The sequence below is a fragment of the Vulpes vulpes genome, chromosome 15, assembly GCF_048418805.1.
Source record: "Vulpes vulpes isolate BD-2025 chromosome 15, VulVul3, whole genome shotgun sequence".
Taxonomy (NCBI): domain Eukaryota; kingdom Metazoa; phylum Chordata; class Mammalia; order Carnivora; family Canidae; genus Vulpes; species Vulpes vulpes.
Genome location: NC_132794.1, coordinates 49,695,992 through 49,716,143, shown reverse-complemented (window position 1 = coordinate 49,716,143; position 20,152 = coordinate 49,695,992). Strand labels below are relative to the sequence as shown.

Genomic DNA, 20,152 nt, shown 5'->3' with positions numbered 1-20,152 from the left:
CAGGGTTGTGAGACTGAGTCCTATGTCATGCTCTGCACTCAATACAGAATCTGCTTTAGATTCTCTGTCCCTCTCCCACTTCCCCCTCTGCTCATTCTCACTTACTTTATTTATTTTTTAAAAATTTTATTTATTTATTCATGAGAGACAGAGAGAGAGAGAGAATGAGAATGATCTATATAAGTTATTGTGGAAATATCTCCACAGATTAATGTTTAAGTGAAAAAGATAGGAAATGGTGTATATGGTAAGGTTACTTTTGATAATATATATAAATATAGGGAAATATATATTCTGATAATTTTTTTCTACAAAAAAATACTAATAACCTTTTTCCTTTTTTAGAAGGCAGGGGAAGGGCAAAGGGGAAGAGAGAAAGAGAGAGAATCTTAAGCAGACTCCACACCCACAGTGGAGCCCAACATGGGGCTCAGTCTTATGACCTTGAGATCATGACCTGAGCCAAGTCGAGTTGGAGGTTTAACCAACTGAGCCAACAGGCACCCCCTAGTAATCTTTAATTTAGTTAATTTTGGGGAAGACGGCTGGCATGAAGAAGAGAGGATTTTACTTTCCACCTTGTATTTTTGTCTTTACATGTCTTTGCACTAAAAATGTTATTTTAAACTAAAAAAAAATTTTCCCCTGGCAAAAGCAGAGGTATGCTCATACCTGCAGATGGAATCAGCTGACTTTGCTACCTGCAACCTCCACTTTAACTGTATTGCTAATAACTGAAGGGCGTGTTTGTCACAGTCAGAAGTCACTTTTTATATACTTTAACTATACATAAAAATATTTATACATGTAAGTATTTGTGTATGTGTATGTCAAGTTTAACTCAAGACATTTGGTGACATGATGACAAAATCAAATTAGTGAATTTTTCTGTTTCTGGTCAGTGTTATCAAATCTTTTAACATTTCATCTGTTTCTTATAGATGTTTGACACAGTGAAACGATTAAGAGAAAAATCTTGTTTAATTGTAGCCACTACATCAGGATCAGAATCTATTAAGAATGATGAGGTAAAGGCATTATAATAATGGTGATGTTCTTCCCTGTCTTTGAACTTTACTAGTGTAAGAGCTGTTGCCTTTTTGTTAGAAGGAACCTGTTTGTTGTAAAGTTTGTGAGATTTTCATCTTCTTTTGTTTGTTGTGTTTCTCTACCACAGGGATTAGTGGTATTTGGCATCACTTGTCCAGTATAATATATGTATTTTATAAAAGTAGAGGAAATTAGTGTACAGTGGAGCTCTACTGGAAATGCCATATTTTATTAATTTTTAAAATATTTTAATATCTGAAATTGAGATATATCCTGTAATTAATGACTTCTTATAATTTAATCAGCAGCACTCTTTTCTTAGTGGAACATAAAGTAATGGCATCTTAATTCAATGAAATGCAATAATATTTAGGTTATGAATTTCCATATTATAATAAATCAGGTTTTTATTATTCTAATCTTAAAATTGTTAGAATACTATTACTTGTGGGTTTTTTTTTTTAATTACTTGTGATTTTTAACTATCCATCCTAAAAAAAAAAAAACCACTGGACTTAAGTTAGATATAAACAATAAAAAGACACTATATCTCAGTAATATTGTTAAAGTTCTTAGGCTTAGCAACGCATCTAGTAGTAAACTTAACTGTTAGATATCATCAAGTTGGCTAAAATTGATTAAATGTCAGTGATTAAATGACATGATTAAAAATTTTTTTCTTTTAACTTCATTAATCTACCTGCATTGAATATAAAAGGCAATTTATTGGATATTTAAGTACTTGGGACTTTTACATTAAATTATTGAAATAACCAAAAGAGCAATTAGTTGTATGATATGATGGAGCCTCTAGGCTCATTTTGAGACATCAGATTGAAGCTAGGCTTAAGTGGTAATCAAATTTTATGAGACTCTTATTCTAGGAAATTTTACCTGACTAAACAGTATATGTAAAGTTCAACAATGGATCTTAATTTTTGCGGTTTCTTAATACCCAGATTACTCATGATAAAGAAAAAGCAGAACGGAAAAGAAAAGCTGAAGCTGCTAGATTGCACCGCCAGAAGATCATGGCTCAGATGTCTGCCTTACAGAAAAATTTCATTGAAACTCACAAACTCATGTATGATAGCACCTCAGAAATGTCTGGGAAAGAAGACTCCATTATGGAGGAAGAGAGGTAAAACTAAGAAAACTAGAAATTAGCAACTCTGGTTTTTGGAGGGAAAATGACTTATTTAATTTTTTTTTTAAAGATTTTATTTATTTGTTTGACAGAGAGAGAGAGCACAAGCAGGAGGAGTGAGAAGGAGAGGGAGAAGCAGACTACCTACTGAATGGGGAACCTTAGTGCAGGACTCAATCCCAGAACCCAGAGATCATGACCTGAGCCAAAAGCAAACACTTAACCAACTGAGCCACCCAGGTGCCCCAACATACTCATTTTAAATAAAATTTTCCAAAAATATATTTTATAGTAAGAGAAATTATACTATCTTTAAACTAAGAAAGACACAGTGATAGCTCTTAAGGTACTTACTGAATGTAAGTTCATAGGTAGTTCAAGCGCACAATAGTTTGTTGAGAGCCTTTATGCGCACAAAGATGAAAATGCGAATGGCAAAAATAGAAATCAACTTCTGTTATTTTATGTGCATAGGCTCTTTTATATGTACATTTATGTGTCAGTTCAGATACTCCACATTATTTTTATGATTTCTGGTAAAAATGACTGCGTTTATTACAGAATGAAAAATAAATTCTTTACCTGAAAAAGGTGGTTTATATTCGTTTCTCTTTTTTTCTTAAAGAGAAGACAATATCTATAGTTGTGATCATGGAGATCACATTAGAAAATGAGAATCGGGACCTCCTGGGTGGCTCAGTGGTTGAGCACCTGCCTTTGGCTCCAATCATGATCCCAGAGTGCCGAGATCAAGTCCCACATCAGGCTCACCAAGGGGAACCTGCCTCTCCCTCTACCTATGTCTTTGCCTCTCTGCCTCTTGCTCTGTGTCTCTCATTAATAAATAAAAATAAAATCTTTAAAAAAAAAGAAAAAAATGAGAATCAGTCTGGTTTTCTGGGTCCCACTGTAGTGTGCTCTCAGGGAAATCAATTAACCTTCTGAGCCTCACACTTTGTGGGACGTTATATAGATAACAGTGAGAAAAAGAGGCACAATAAGAATACTTTTAAAAGCATTCCAATTTAAAATACTGTAAAAAAAATAAAATAAAATAAAATAAAATACTGTAAATAGGGGCAGCCCGGGTGGCTCAGCGCTTTAGCGCCGCCTTCAGCTCAGGGCATGATCCTGGAGACCCGGGATCGAGTTCCACGTTGGGCTCCCTCCATGGAGCCCGCTTCTCCCTCTGCCTGTGTCTCTGCCTCTCTCCCTCTCTGTGTCTCTCATGAATAAATAAATAAGATCTTTTAAAAAAATAAAATAAAATACTGTAAATGCCTCCTATGCTTTTTTTTAAAAAAAAACAAGCTCTCATTGCTCTCTAAACAGTGTGTGTTCTGGATAGTTTTAGAAAATTGGGCCTTTGCAATAACAGTAGAAACATTGTACATAATATATCTATAATCCTGAAGTTGAGAATGGTAGCAAGGACCTCAAAGAATAAAGACTATATACTTTAAAGATTAAAAAAAAAGATACAAAGGTAAGGTCTCCTTGGCTGGTGATAGTAATAAAACTAGAAATTAATACAAAACTTTAAACAACAGACATTACAGCCCTCTAATGTATTACATATTAGCAACATACTCTTTAGAAAGTAATGAAAGAAACTACCATATATTTATCCAAACAAGAAGATATAAGCAAAAATGTGCTGAGTTAATTAATGGCCTTAATGCTTTTATTATTTATTTTTATTGCCTGATTGGTTGCATACATAAAAGTATTGTTCTCATTGAAAACAATTCAGATAATACAGTTAGTTCCCATTGAGCATCCTCTACATTCCTGATCTTTCTGCACAGATAACTGTTGGTAATAAATAACTCTTGTACTATACCTCTTTCTATGCATTTACTAACATACACATAATTGAGTTCTGTTTTATGTTTTTTAATAGTTTATTTTACCATAACTTTTGTCCTGCAGATTGGTTTTTTACTCAGTGTCTTAAACCTTTTCATGTCACTATATATAGATCTGTGGTGCTAAGTCTACATGATTTCCTAGGACTACTGCATAGTAGTCCATAGCTTGAATATTGAATATTATATTTATCAGACTTTGAGCATTTAAGTTGATTTTCTCTTATTTTCCAATTTCCCCTTATTATAAACAATGTGTCAGAACATTTTTTTATATTTACCTTCTTATACAATTGTAGAATTACTTCTCAAGGGTGGAACTAATATATGAATTAATTATTAATTAAGTCATGAATTATTGAATAATATTGGGAAATAGATTAATATTGGGACTGGGAGATTTCCTATTTCCTTCATTTTCACCAATACTTATTACTGTTATCAGTACTTGGAACTGATAATAGTGATAGTATCATAATAGTTCATTTGATATAATGAACATTATAAATCTGTGCCAGTCTGAATTCCGTGAATACTAGTTAGTACTAGGTTGAGCAGCTTTTCATATGATTGTTCACTAGTCCGTTGTGTTTTGTCTTCTGGGAATTACCTATTATTATTCTTTGCCCATCTCTGTTGGGTACTTTGCTTTTATTGATCTTTAGAAGTCCTTTAAAATTATGGATAATAAACTTTGTTGCATCTGTGTCATATTTTTGTCCCTAATTATTTAATGTTAATTATGAAGTTTAGCTATACAGAAGTTTTTGGTGTTGATAAGGACAGATTATCTTATTAGTCTTTTAGAGTTTTAATTTTTTTGTATCTTAAAGAAGATTTTCCCAATCCCAAAGTCACAAATACATTTTCTTAAATTTTTTAAAACAAAATTTTAATTACACAGTTATATTGACACATTTTCCTTTTAAAAATCAAAAGTTAGACTTAAAGCTAAAGTTCTATTTGAGCATTGGTCTCAATCCAGTACCCCTTTCTGCCCTTCCTCCTATGTTATTGCATACAAATATATATAACTATAGAAATTATATGGTATCATTCTGTTTTTTGTTTTATTTGCATAAGTGGCATTATGTATGTATCATTCTGTGATTTGTCATTTTCACTTGGAAATCTGTGCTATATGTTCTTACATACAAAACAAGCTCAGTGTTTCTCAATCCTGGCATTTGGGCAGCAATTCTTTTTCATGCTCCATGAATTGTGGGACAGTTAGCATCTCCAGCCTCTCCTTTGCTTATTCCAATACTGTCTCCTTATAACCAAAAAATAAACCCATGTCTTGCTGAACACCTGTTATGAAGTTGTACCATACCTAGCTTTTTAAACTGCACCTTTTAAAAACTGCATAGTATTCTGTAATTTCATTTACACTGGTGATGAATATTTAAGTTATTTCCAGTTTCTTGAATGATCTGTGACATTTCAGGGAGCTTCTTGCACAGGTAAAGAGGCAGCATTGCAAAGTAGTTCAGAGTGTGGCCTGTGAAGTCAGATCACATGTGTTAAATCCTGGTTCTGCAACTTCATAGTGATAAGTCATTAGGTAAGTCTCTTCCTATTGCTAGGCCTCAGTTTCTTCATCTTAGCAATGGAAGATAATATTAGGACCTAACAATGGAAGATAATATTAGGACCTACTTCATAGGATTGTTGGAAAGATTAAATGAGTTAACACATAAAGTATTTGAAACACTGCCCAGATTGTAATTAATGCTTTATAAATATTTGCTATTATATTATTGTTATACACATTGAGTACATACTAAGAATTGCTAAATCATATCTTAAGATACAAGTTTTTATTTTAATGTCTACCAAAATAGAATAGAAACTTAAACACCTAATAAGAGGGAATGTATAAAACTATTACCAGCACATATGGTAAGAGTACTCTGCAGCCATTTAAAAACAGTGTTTCTGAAGAAATTTTAATGACCTGAGAAAACAACTAAGATATTAAGTGAATAAAGTGGGGTTCAAATTTATATATATAATATGATCTTAATTATGTAAAAAGAATGTTATAAGTAGAAAGTGATACAAATGGTTATCTCTAGATTGTGAGTGTATAATACTTTTTATTTTCTTCTTTATACTTTTCTAGATTTTCCAAAATTTCTTAATAAGCATTCATTACTTTTATAATCAGAAAAAAACAGATAACTCAGCTTCTTGGTATAATAAATTATAATTATTATGCAGTCTATTTTGTGATCTGGGTTTTTTTGCATTTAGCAGCACAAAATGTATTTTCTGGGGATCCCTGGGTGGCTCAGCAGTTTGGTGCCTGCCTTTGGCCTGGGGCATGGTCCTGGAGTCCCAGGATCAGGTCCCACGTCAGGCTCCTTGCATGGAGCCTGCTTCTCCCTCTGCCTGTGTCTCTGCCTCTTTCTCTCTCTCTCTCTCTCTCTCTCTCTCTCTCTCTCTCTGTTTCTCTCACGAATAAATGAATAAAATCTTTTTTAAAAATGTATTTTCTAATAAGCCGATTAACTGATAAGAGTCAGAAAAATCAAAGGGAAAGATTTTAAGCTAATATTGCTAAGTTACCATTTTTATTTTACTATTTTTGTCCTTAAAGTTCTTGCCCTATAGTTACTTAAAATCTACCAAGTTATAAAAATAAGTGACCAAAACTTGTGTCCTCATTTCTGGTCGTTTCTCTTGGTAGCACCCCAGCAGTCAGTGACTACTCTAGAATTGCTTTGGGTCCTAAACGGGGTCCGACTGTTACTGAAAAGGAGGTGCTGACATGCATCCTCTGCCAAGAAGAACAAGAGGTGAAAATAGAAAATAATGCCATGGTATTATCGGCCTGTGTCCAGAAATCCACCGCCTTAACCCAGCACAGGGGAAAACCTATAGAACTCTCAGGGGGTATGTATTGTTTAATAAATATCCTTTTGGGCATTTCTTTTTATACTTATGTACTTAGAAAAAATATTGAAAGAAGTTTGAGAATGAGACTGTATTTAGCTTTATGTAGTCAGATCACATTTTTATCCATATGTAAAATGGACTCCAGGTCTTTACATGCCTTGTTGGCTCTTTTATTTTTTTATTTTAATTTTTGTTACACTTGGTCACATTGCTCAATCTATCTCTATCTGCCTATCTATATCCATTTCTCTGCTGAACCTTATGAAAGTAGGATGCAGGCATATGACTTTTCATTCCTAAATATTTCCACATGCATTTTCTAAAATTGAGGATAATTTATTATATATCTCTATCATACCATTATAATATTTAAAAAGATGAGTAATTTAGGGATATCACCAATATAAAATCCATATTTGGATTTTCCCAGCTGCCCTCAAAATATGTTATTTTTTAGCTAGACTTTTCTTTTTTTCATTTAGGATGCAGACATGTTTCATGCATTGCTTTTATTATGTCTATTTTAGTCTAGTTTAACCTAAAATAGCCTTTTTTTCATGATAATAACTTCTTTAAAAACGCAGACCTATTGTCTTGTACAGTGTCTTTCATTGTGGATTTGTCTGATTGGCCTCAAGAATAGGTTCACATTAAATATTTTCTTGGCAGGAATACAAATTAGGTAATTTTTTTGTATGTCACATGAGAGCTGCTTTATCAAATACTCTTGGAATAATAATGATTTTTAAAAGACTAGCATTTATTGACTACTTACTATACATCAAGCACTGATTAAGTGCTTTTTTTGTGTATTTTACTCACTTAATCCTCACAACCAGTCTATGAATTTGGTACCAATATTGGCTCCATTTATGGATGAAGGAACTGAGGCACGGAGAAGTTAAATAATTTACCCAAGACCATGAGTTACACATAATGAAACCAGATTTTGAGCCACTTCATCTTTGCTTTTATTCACTAGATTATAATGCCTTAAGTATCCCTTAAAAAGCAATTGAAATTACTCTTAAAATTACAGAAGCAGATTGTTCTTGAATCATAGAAAATTGCTTCAACAACCAAGACAAAGCAACTTAAACCTAATGTTCAAAATAAAAATGCAAATCAAATATAGAAGTTGTCATTAAATTCATTTAATTTGAAATCCTACCTGGAAGTCTAGCTTTATATTTTTCTCTAAAAATTTAATTTACTATGAAGAATATATCTCCTGCTGTCATGATACGATAACGGTTTAGTTGGACATTCCTAAGATAGTTTATGGTTAGAAATTTAGACCTGATAATCTCTTTTTCCCCCCATTTTATGACCATGGGGGAGATGAATACATACCTCCTATTTTTGTCTTCCTGTACCAGAAACTGTGGACCCACTCTTCATGGATCCAGACTTGGCATATGGAACTTACACAGGAAGCTGTGGTCATGTAATGCATGCGGTGTGCTGGCAGAAGTAAGTTGTCCTTCTGACATGTTCTTGAAAGAAACTAGGAATAATTGAAGTTCACTAAGAGCCACAAAAAAGGCATGTTTTCTCAGTCTTCTTTCTTTACTTCTTATGTAAATAATCAAGGCATTCTTGATTACTAATTCTGTTTGCATGATACTCATTATCACCTTTAGAAGTGGGTGTAAAAAATTATCAAGTTTAAATTTTCACTGTCCCTTTGTACTTCCTTTCCATAAGCTAGTTAGTTGCTCTTGATCAGTATTTGTGTAAAAGCTGTAAACTTTCTTCCTAAAAAATCTAATTTCCCTGAAACAGAGTGAAAAGTACCTTTTTGAAATAAAATAGGACAAAAAATTCTAGTTCCACCTCTGGAAGAGAAAAATTCAGTAATATAATTCCTAGGAAATCATTTGTATAGGTTTCACCCTTTTGGCATTATTAAAACATATTAGTTTCCTGTAACAGCCTTTACTACTATAGTTGGCCAATGGAAACTGAGGGAAGTAGTGTCTACATTATATTTCCATGTTGTTCAGTTAAGAGCCGTGTTATGACTCAGTAGAATTATTTTAAATTTGTTTCTGCCCTGATGGTTTTTCAGTTTGCCCCCAAAAGAATATAAGCTGTAATTATAACTTGGGTATTGGGGCATGTAGATTCTAAATATATTTATTGAGGCAAAAATTCCAGATTTTTGTCACTTGGATTAGAGAAGTGTATCATTCTGAACGGACCCGTGCCTTGGAATTTTGCAGGTATTTTGAAGCTGTACAGCTGAGCTCTCAGCAGCGCATTCATGTTGACCTTTTCGATTTGGAGAGTGGAGAATATCTTTGTCCTCTTTGCAAGTCTCTGTGCAATACTGTGATCCCCATTATTCCTTTGCAACCTCAAAGGATAAACAGGTATATTTTAATTCATGTTTAGCTTAATTTTTTATAAAGCTATCTTTAATCCTTTTATTTGTGTCTGTTTTAATTAGATTCCTGGTTTCTTTTGCTATTTAAGGTAATACTTTTCCTTTTCATAATTTGTATTCTACCTTTAAAGTACAATGAAAAGTCCCATTTTTGGTCTCTAAAATAACTGTAATGTTCATTAACTCAAATCTGTATGTGGTGTGTGTATTTTCTAACAGCCATGAAAGCAATAGAACTTGGGTCTCTACCTTAGCATTCAGAAAAGGAAAAAAGATGCTGAAAATATTTCTTTGATAGAATCCTTTGACATCATTAGAGTTTTTAGAATTTGGTTTCTCTAAAGGTCTTTATATTATTTATTTTAATTCTATTTTTTCTGAAGATCCAATTTTCTAGTTGTAGAGATGTGGACAAAATGTGTACTATAAAAGTAAAAAACACTAGATTTGTCATGTATCTTGGATACACGGATAGCTTTTGAGTTTTAGACTAAGTTTTTCAACTTTTCTGACCATTTGTAAATGGAATTTAACAGCAAATTTATTCATTTGTTATGATAACTATAACACTTAAATGTCTATGTTGTGTTAGTATTGTACATGATGATAACAGTATCATTGTTGTTATTTTATTTTCTTAAAACTCAATGAATTTGTAATAATTGACCTAAGTTTTGCTAAAGAAAATGATTTTGTTGATAACACTTTTAACATGTTTCCACAACAAAAGGGTTTAGAGGTGATGGGCTTGGCAATCAGGGTCAGTAAATAGTTCTATTTCTACTATTCCATGTCATTAGAAAACCTGATTTGGAAATTGTCTTCTAGGGGTGCCTGGGTGGGTCAACAGTTGGGCGTCTGCCTTTCGCTCAGAGCGTGATCCTGGGGTCCCGGGATCGAGTCCCACATTGGGCTCCCTGCGTGGAGCCTGCTTCTCCCTCTACCTGTGTCTTTGCCTCTCTCTCTGTGTGTCTCTCATGAATAAATAAAAATTAAAAAAAAAAAAGGGAATTGTCTTCTACTTAGAATGTCATCTTCTAGGAAAAAAGTGGCATCAGAAACATTTATCTTTTATCTCTTGAGTAATAGATATGTTCTAGGCACTCTACCAAGCTATGTTACTTTCTTTTTTTTTTAATACTCAAAATAGTCTAACAAAGGCAGGTACTGTTATTCCTGTTTAAATAATAAGGAATTGGAGACTGAGTAGTTTTTACTTGTCCCAAGACAGACCTAGGATTTGAACCCAGACCTGACACCAAACCTTATTTAACTATACACATGAAGACGAAAATTAAACAAATCATAATAAAATTATGTGACTTTTCCAACCTCTTGTTAGCCTGTATAAACCGTTTTTACACAGTGGTTTCTCAAGCAAGGATTATTAAATGTGTAAATGATTCTCTAAAAGAATATTCAGCACCTATTTCCCTTCATATCTTTAAGAATAGGATGTTTCAGGGGCGCTTGGGTGGCTCAGTTGGTTAAGTGTCTACCTTCAGCTCAGGTCACAGTCTCTGGGTCCTGGGATCAAGCCTCGCATCAGGCTTCCTGCTCAGCGGAGAGTCTGCCCCCTCCCCCACTGCCTGCCCATGTTCTCTCATGAGATCTCTCTCTCAAGTAAATAAAATCTTAGAGAGAGAGAGACTAGTATGCTTCAAGGATGCCTGGGTAGCTCAGTTGTTAAGTGTCTGCTTTCAGCTCAGGTCATGATCTCAGGGTCCTGGGATTGAGCCCTGAGTGGGGCTCCCTGCTCAGCAAGGAGTCTGCTTCTCCCTCTCCCTCTGCCCTTCCCTGCTCCCTCCTCCCCGCTTGTACTCTCTCATGCTCTTGCTCTCTTGAGTGCATTCTCTCTCTTTTCTCTCTCTCTCTCTCAAATAAAATCTTAAAAAAAAAAAAAAAAGGATGCTTCAAGGCAGTATTTTCTAAAGTTAGATCAGTCCTTACACCCAGGTCTGTTTGAACCCTGTGACACTTGTTATGTGTTGTAACACGTTGGTTACTTAAGGTTTGGGGCAGCTCGGGTAGCTCAGTGGTTTAGCACCGCCTTCGGCCCAGGGCCTGATCCTGGAGACCTGGGATCGAGTCCCACGTCGGGCTTCCTGCGTGGAGCCTACTTCTCCCTCTGCCTGTGTCTCTGCCTCTCTCTCTCTCTCTGTGTGTGTGTCTCTCATGAATAAATAAGTAAAATCTTAAAAAAAAAAAGATTTGTTATACATAACATTTTTATTAGGCACTTGAACTTACCTGTGTACTTGAATATATTTGCCTCTGTTTTTAGAAAATCAACATGACTATAAGATCTTAAAGTTAAGAGCATATAAAAAACTTAACCAAAATTAATAATAAACTGATATTTTTAAAGAATATTGGTCATAACCAACCATAGTATACTTTCTGAGAACCGAAAAAATTCTTAGGTCAAATTTATGTCCAGATACGTGAATTTTAGCACAGTTCATGAATATATTTTGACTTCGCTCAAGACTGTCCTTTCAATAATCCTTTTTAATAACATTGTGTCTAGTCTCCGTTGATCGTTAATAACAGTTTGGGTAAAGTCCCTGCCCTTATGGAATATGTATTAAGGAGAGGAGAGACCAACAATAAACATATAAATACAAAGTGTTAAGTAGTGAGAAATACTATGACAAAACAAAAGTAGCAGGGTAAAGGTCTAGAAACAGACCATATACATGAGACTATAGACACAGTCTCAGGGTGCTGCTGTTTGGGATGATGATATTTGAATAAGGACCTGAATGAAGTGGAGGACAAGTAGTGCTATTCTCTGGGAGAGAAGAGAATTCCAAACACAGGCAATATAAAGAGCAAATGCCCTGAAGTAGGAATATATCAGTATATTAGAGGCACAACAGAAAGGCAGGCAGTATGTTTGGAATGGAGCAAGCAAAGAATCAGATCATAAAAGGGCTTGTAAGATTAAAAATTAGAATTTGATTTTTTTTTTTTTTTCTTAAAAACTCAGGACTCGCGTCCTGGTTTTTTGTTTTTTGTTTTTAAAGATCCCAGATGTTCTGCTTTCTGGGTCATTTTTCCTCTATAAACTATCTCCATAACCAGCATTTTTTTTTATTTTATTTTTTTAAATTTATTTATGATAGTCACAGAGAGAGAGAGGCAGAGACACAGGCAGAGGGAGAAGCAGGCTCCATGCACCGGGAGCCTGACGTGGGACTCGATCCCGGGTCTCCAGGATCGCGCCCTGGGCCAAAGGCAGGCGCCAAACCGCTGCGCCACCCAGGGATCCCCTAGAATTTGATTTTTAGTATTAAAAATACATAGTATTTTATGTGTGATGGGAAACCATTAGAGTATTTTGAACAGGGGAATGATATCATATTTACATATTGAAAGATCCCCCTGTTATACAATGAATACATAAATAATAATGAAGCACTGTTGTGGAAACAGGAAGAACAGTTAATTAATGTATGGAAGTAGTTCAGGTGAGGGATAATGTAACTTGGGTTAGAGTAGTAACAGTGGAAATAGGAAGAAGTGATCTGCTTGGGATACATTTAGAAGGTAAAACCAACCAGATTAGCTGCTAGATTCGAAGGTGGGCTGTGAGAGAAACTGAGAAATCAGTGATGACACCTCCTTTTTGTTTTGAGCAATCAGAATGGTGATTCCATTTATTGACATTTGTTAGTTCTAGGTGTTGGGCAATGAGTTGTATCTTATTTCTTGTACTTTTAAAATTCTCCTCCCTCCCCAAACTGCATTTTTACTTTTATTTATTTATTTTATGACATAAAGTTGGCACACAGTGTTACCTTAGTTTCAGGTATACAGTATAATGATTTGACAAGTCTGTGTTTTATGGTCTGTTGACCCCAAGTGTAGCTACCATCTGTCACCATGCAACACTATTAAAATACCATTGACTATATTCCTTCCCTATGCTGTACCTTCATCTCTATGACTTTTCTTTCCATAACTAAAAGCCTGTACTTTCCATTCCCCTTCACCCTTTTGGCCCATTCCCCGGCCGAGCCCCCAGCCACCATCAGTTTGTCTTTGTATTTTTGAGTCTCCTTCAGCTTTGTTTGTTGTTCATTTGTTTCTTAGATTCCACATATAAGTGAAATCATATGGTACTTGTCTGTCTCTGTCTGACTTACTTCACTTAGCATAGTACCCTCTGAATCTGTCCATGTTGTCACAAATGGCAAGATCTTATCCTTTTTAATGGCTGAGTAATATCCTGTTGTGTATATACCACATCTTCTTTATCCATTCATCTGTCAGTAGACACTTAATTTGCTTCCATATTGTGGCAATTATAAATGATGCTAAAACTACGTTTTTAGACATGTGTTTCTAGTACCTAAGAAGTTAATCTGAAGGAATTTGACTTTGTTATATAAACATTTATCCATAGAAATACTCTATAAGTTCAGCTTTTCAGTTTGCCTTTTTGCCAATAGCTTAATAATTTTTAAATGTCATTTTTCAGTGAGAATGCAGAAGCTCTTGCTCAACTTTTGACCCTGGCACAGTGGATACAGACTGTTCTGGCCAGAATATCAGGTTATAATATGAAACATGCCAAAGGTTTGCTTAAAATTATTTTATATTTAGCTGTGTGAAATTTAAGTGTCAGAGCCTTTAATTTTTTCTGGAGTACTTATTACTCTAAAATATGGTTTGCCAATACAGATTTGTTGAATTTCAGGAACTAAAGGTTTTCAAAGCCAAGACTAAGTTTGGCTTAAATCGCTTGACTTGATTAAATAATTTTCGTACTGACAAGCAGTGGTTAATCTAAAGTCACATTGCATGGAGTTAAATCTTTAATCCATTGCTTACTGTTTCTGTGATCTTGAATGAGTTATTTAACCTCTCTGTGCCTCAGCTTTCTTATTTGCAAGGAGGAAATAGTAATAGTACCTATCTGACTGATTGAAGGATTGAGTTATTCTATGTAAAGCAAAACAGTGCATGGTACATAGTATAAGCCTTACCCATTACTCCTACTAATTTTGTTAATGTGTTGTTATTAATAACAAAAACAACATTCTAGAACTGTTATCTCATTTATATATTCCTTACAATTGAGAGATAAGACTATCTAAAGACTCTGAGAAGTAAACAATGGCAGGCAGTTGAGGAGGGAAGTCCAAATTTAAAGAATGTTTGGCAGTAAGTTTCCTGGGTTTTTTTCCTGTTTCATTTGCCAGCTTTGACCTCAGGATAGCCTGAGTCACAGAACTTTGCAATGGACATGAGCAGCAAAAAATTCAAGAGAGATGCTCTCTTTCTGGCCAGAGGATCATAAATAGCCCCTCATTGGGCAGCCCCAGTGGCTTAGCGGTTTCGTGCCGCCTTCAGCCGGGGTGTGATCTGGAGACCCGGGATCGAGTCCCACGTTGGGCTCCCTGCATGGAGCCTGCTTCTCCCTCTGCCTGTGTCTCTGCCTCTCTCTCTCTCTCTCTCTCTCTCTGTCTCTCTGTCTCTCATGAATAAATAAAATCTTTAATAAATAAATAAATAGCCCCTCACAACTGGAGAGTGTAAAGGAAATTCCTGTTGTGGTATTTTTCCCCCCCCCTCTTCTGACCCTCTCCTGAGGTCAGCCCCAGTTATGGAGCTACAGTGCCATAGTGGCCATGTAGACACGTAAAATCCCAAGAGAAAACCAGTCTCTCCAATCAGAGGAACTAGAAAAAAAGAGACTTCTTTGTTCCAAAGAACGCAGAGTGAATTCTCATTATTTTTTTCTGTCTTTGCCTCACAGCTTCACCCCAAAGGTAACCCCAGTCGCCTGTATCTACTCGACAACAGAGGGTACTAAAACTAAGTGAAACATGTCATTTTGGCCAGAGGAACTGGGGGAAATGGCTCCTTGGAGCTAGAGATTATGGGGGAAATCCCAGCAAGGAGAGGGCTATAGAAGAGGAATCATCTGTTTTTGAGACCAGGACAAATCTTGGGCTTGCCTCCAAGCTCCACATCTATATAACAGGCCCAAAGAGATAGCAACAAGTTTGAAAATGACACTGCATTAAACCACCACTTAAGTCTCAGACTAACACCTGAGTAGTACATGTATAGGCAGACCCAAACGGCACAGTAAAAGCTCTAAGACTGACATTGGAACCACCATACACAGTGAGACAAAACTTGTGGAATCCAAATGTATGATTTGCCTACTAAGAAAAAAAGAAGGGTACATTTTTTCCAGAGAACGTTAACAAGAACAAAAACCTCACAATGTAATCAAAATATCCAAGATATAATCCAAAATTACTCAACATACAAGGAGCCAGAAGAATCTCACCAACTCTCAAGGAAAAAACCAAATGCCAATCCTGAGATGTTTTAACACTGAATTTTTTTGACAAAAAAATTAAAACACCTATATAAGCATTAAACATTAGGTAGGGCCTCCTGGTTGGCTCAGTTGGTCAAGCATTTGCCTTTGGCTCAGGTCATGATCTCCTGGGCTTTCTGCTAAGGCAGGAGTCTGCTTCTTTTTGTCTCCCTCTGCCCCTCCCCACTGCTCGTTCTCTCTCTTTCTCAGAAATTAAATAAAATCTTGGGGACCCTGGGTGGCTCAGCGGTTTAGCGCCTGCCTTTGGCCCAGGGCGTGATCCTGGAGCCCCAGGATTGAGTCCCGGGATCAAGTCCTGCATTGGGCTCCCTGCATGGAGCCTGCTTCTCCCTCTGCCTGTGTCTCTGCCCCTCTCTCTCTCTCTCTGCCTCTCATTGATGAATAAATAGAAATCTTTAAAAAAATTTAAATAAAATCTTTAAATAACTAGATAAACATAAGGTAAATGAATAGAAAAATATGAGTTCTTAGAAAAAATAGAAACTATTTTAAAAAAAGAACCAAATAAGATAATAGAATTGAAAAAATATTCTATGAAATAAAAATTAACTAGATGGACTCAATAGTAGAATGGAATTGGGAAGGGTAAGAGTTAGTGAACTTGAAATTAGATCAGTGGAAATTCTCCAGTCTGAAGAATAGACAAAAATATGATCAGAGTGGGGGGAGGGGAGAACATAGCTCTAGAGACATATGGACCCAATTTTTAAAAATCAACTATTTATGTCATGCAAGTCGCAAAAAGAAGAAGGATGGTACAGAAAAAGAAATTTGAAGAAATAATGGCTGGAAACTTAACAAATTTGGTGAAAGACATAAATTTACATGTATGAGAAGTTTAGTGAATTTCAAAGATAAACTAAAAGAAAACCACACGTACATAGATCATACCCAAACTGCTAAAAACCAAAGATGAAGGGAAAAAATCTCAAAAGCAGCCAGAAAAAAATAACTTGTTCCACATAGGGGAACAACACTTCTAATTTAATGAGGAAATGGAGCCACAAAGAGGTTTGTATTTACCCAAGGTCTTAGTAATAGTGACAGAGCTAGGATGCAAAACCAGGCAACTTAGGTCCAGATCCTCCTTTATTCACTAATGTTTACCACCTTACTAATAGAATACTTTACATCTATTAAAAATGGGACTATAGAGAGGGAGTTACTGATGTGGAAAGACATTTATGATCTGTTGGTGAAAAAACAAGATATAAAACAGTACTGTGGATTTTGTCCTTCAAAAAAAAAATCTCTGTGTAACATTCATATAGAGAACAGAAGAATATCACCCAATTGTTATTTGGGTAGAAAAATTTTGAATGATTATTTATTGCTTATTAACACTTTCTAAGTTTTCTAAAATGGTCATATGTAATTTTAAAAAGCTATAAAATTGTGTGTCACACTAAACCCGGATGATTTTTCTTTCCTTTTTTTTTTTTTTTTTTTTTTTTCATTTATAAGGAGAAAACCCAACAATTCCAGTTTTATTTGATCAAGGAATGGGCGATTCCACTTTTGAGTTCCATTCTATCCTCAGCTTTGGAATTCAGCCTTCGTAAGTACCTAAATAATTAAGAGAAGTTTGTAAATGGCTGTGAAAATAAGAGTGAAGAATAATCCTTCCATCCTCCCATCTTTCCTTCCTTCCTACTTTATTTGTAAAATTATTTCTTTGCCCCATTTTTATCTTGTTTCTTTCTCCCTGAAGTTTTATTTGTATAATAAAATTAAGTGGTTTGGGGTATTAGGATAATATGTGTTAGGGTGAACCAGGCCTACAATTAACTGTTTTTGACCAACAAAAATGCCACTTCTCTATAATCCTGCCTACAATAAGAACAGCATTTAAGAGACTTTAATTAAATCCTATCTAACCTGCCCTCTGGCTTCTAAAAGGTCTCAAGTCACCCACCTCCCCAATTCATTTTTCTTGTAGGTAAAATTTAAATAGTACCCTCTTATCTTACATCATAAAGTTATTGGAAAAATGCTTATGTGAAGACACTTTGAAAAATAAAATGTATTGAAATCAGGTGTTATTATTTAATAAATATTATCTGATGTACATTTTTTTAGTTGTGATCCTTGTTTATATTACGTATCCCATTGCTATTGAAAATACTTTTTTGGAAAGAAAGTTCAGGAAACCAGAAATTATCATTCCAAGTACATGGTATATTTTCTCTCTTTCTCTCTCTCTCTCATACACACACACAGACAGACATACCCTGTTACCACTGAAGTCCTTCTTACTCCCTTTTCCAGACGCAAAACTTGTTAGGTCAGATCTGTTTCCTCTGAATTTTGTTACTTCTCTGTAGACAGTCCTCAATTTGGACCTGCATCCTTTCTGCTGTGATCATTTACTGCATCTTTACTAGGAAATAAAGTTATATAGGCCATTACCATTTTGTAAGAGAGATTTTTCCACCTATAAAGATACAGTTCTGCTTTTCCCATTTTCCCCTAATAAATAAATCTTCAGAGGCTGTAATCTCTAATTTGATAAAGAGCAGTTTACTTTGTCAAAGGAGTTAAATTGGTACTTTAATACCTAATTGGATTCTCAGAAGGCAACCCCTTTTACTACATCACTATATAAATTTTTCTTGTTTTATTTTTAGGATAAAATATTCTAATAGCATCAAGGAAATGGTCATTCTCTTTGCTACAACGATTTATAGAATTGGACTGAAAGTACCTCCTGATGAAATGGATCCTCGAATCCCCATGATGACCTGGAGCACGTGTGCTTTCACTGTCCAGGCAATTGGTAAAGCCTATGAGAGACTGCTTTGGAGGGTTCATAGAAACAGAATTAACATTGTTTGACCAAAATTTTTCCCATTTTCCCTTATGGCTTAAAATAGTTTGAATTGTTGGAGGACTATTAGTATTTCAGAATATTAGTGTGGCCTGATGCCATTTAGTCTAAGAACTTTTGTATCGATCCCTTTTTACAGTATTGACCACATGCAGAATAAGCTCAAAATATTTGAAAGGTATTGCATGAAGCAAGCTATATTCAAAAGCTGGCAGATTTACAACACTAGAAGATCAAGAGAAAAAAGGCAAAAAAGAATCAAGCCAGAAATGTCCAGTAATTTTTGTTTCTTTTACAGTTTGAGAGAGAAAGAAAGGGAAAACAAGTCATCTAAAACATTATCAGGAAAGGGAAAGGAAATTTGGGGTTGTTAGGAGAGACAAATTAGGAGGGAACTGAGAGGTCAGAAGGGAAGCCCACTGACAAATTCCCTACCATATTGAAGGCTTTTTATAGAACAGTGTAGCAATCAAATCAACATGTTGTACACCTTAAATTTATAGAGTATTATGTGTCAGTTATATCTCAGGGAAGCCTGGGGAGGGGAGAATAGTGTAGTAGTGAAGAATTGCCTACGTTTTAAGATTAGCATATTTGCTTATTACAGTCATAAGATTCACTATCTAAAAAAGAGGAAGAACTGTAATTTTTCTATGTCCTTCTTGTCCAAAACAGTTTCAATTTCCCTTTCCAATATATATTTTTGGCAGTTATTTTTAATGGAGTCTACCACTTTTTCTTCATTTAAATATATTTTTGTAGCAAGACACTATTTCATGTTTCAAATTAAGTAGCATGAAGCTGCTTCTTTCACAAAACCTTCCTGCATACCAGCTTCAGCCTCCTAAACAGATTTTAGGAGTTACATCTAAACTTGTCAGACTTAAATTACGGATGAAAGATAATGCACAGGTTTATATGTACTATGATTAAATGAGAAGTAAGAAGATGAGATTTAAATAGAATAGTATCTGAACAAATTGATAAGAAATGTAAAGCATTCTTTCAGAGTCATGATCTACTACTAAATATCTTGAGACTTTCAGTAAAGGTATTTTACACCTTACTGTCTTTGGCAAGACAAACATTAGGAAACAGAAATTTATATTTAAACAGATAACATTTTAAAAGTTCATAGTTTTTGTCATAAAAGTGATGAAAATAGGACTGGAAAATAGGACTAAATTTTCCTTTGTGGTTCTGTAACCTAGTAATTGGATTCTATTTAATTAATATAATGTTATACTATTTTTTTTTTTTTAGATATTTATTTATGTATTCATGAGAGACACAGAGAGAGAGAAAGAGAGGCAGAGACACAGGCAGAGGGAGAAGCAGGCTCCATGCAGGGACTTGGGACTCAATCCCGAGTCTCCAGTATCAGGCCCTGGGCTGAAGGTGGCGCTAAATCACTGAGCCACCCGGGCTGCCCTGTTATACTATTTTCACAGCGGTTTTCCATCCAGTAGACAAGTACTGTACTTTATTCCTAGTGCATAAGCAGCTAACTTACCTCATTCCCTATAGGTGTGGAGAGACATATCCAGGATGTGTTGGCATAGTTAGGAACTACAGTTAAGGAATCAATATATAACATCTTTAATTA

The 20,152-nt window shown here is 35.0% G+C and overlaps 1 protein-coding gene across 4 annotated transcripts in view; it reads left to right on the top strand.

Annotated features, from left to right (window-relative positions):
• The window catches only part of UBR1 (ubiquitin protein ligase E3 component n-recognin 1), a 142,816-nt gene that overhangs the window by 90,957 nt on the left and 31,707 nt on the right, over nt 1-20,152 (top strand). For all 4 annotated transcript variants that reach the window (XM_025998562.2, XM_072738386.1, XM_025998561.2 and 1 more), the window contains 8 exons: nt 942-1,028; nt 2,010-2,191; nt 6,758-6,963; nt 8,346-8,439; nt 9,192-9,341; nt 13,842-13,939; nt 17,184-17,277; nt 18,347-18,495. In XM_025998562.2, the coding sequence (XP_025854347.1) occupies nt 942-1,028; nt 2,010-2,191; nt 6,758-6,963; nt 8,346-8,439; nt 9,192-9,341; nt 13,842-13,939; nt 17,184-17,277; nt 18,347-18,495 (1,060 nt within the window). The remainder of the gene's footprint in view (nt 1-941; nt 1,029-2,009; nt 2,192-6,757; nt 6,964-8,345; nt 8,440-9,191; nt 9,342-13,841; nt 13,940-17,183; nt 17,278-18,346; nt 18,496-20,152) is intronic.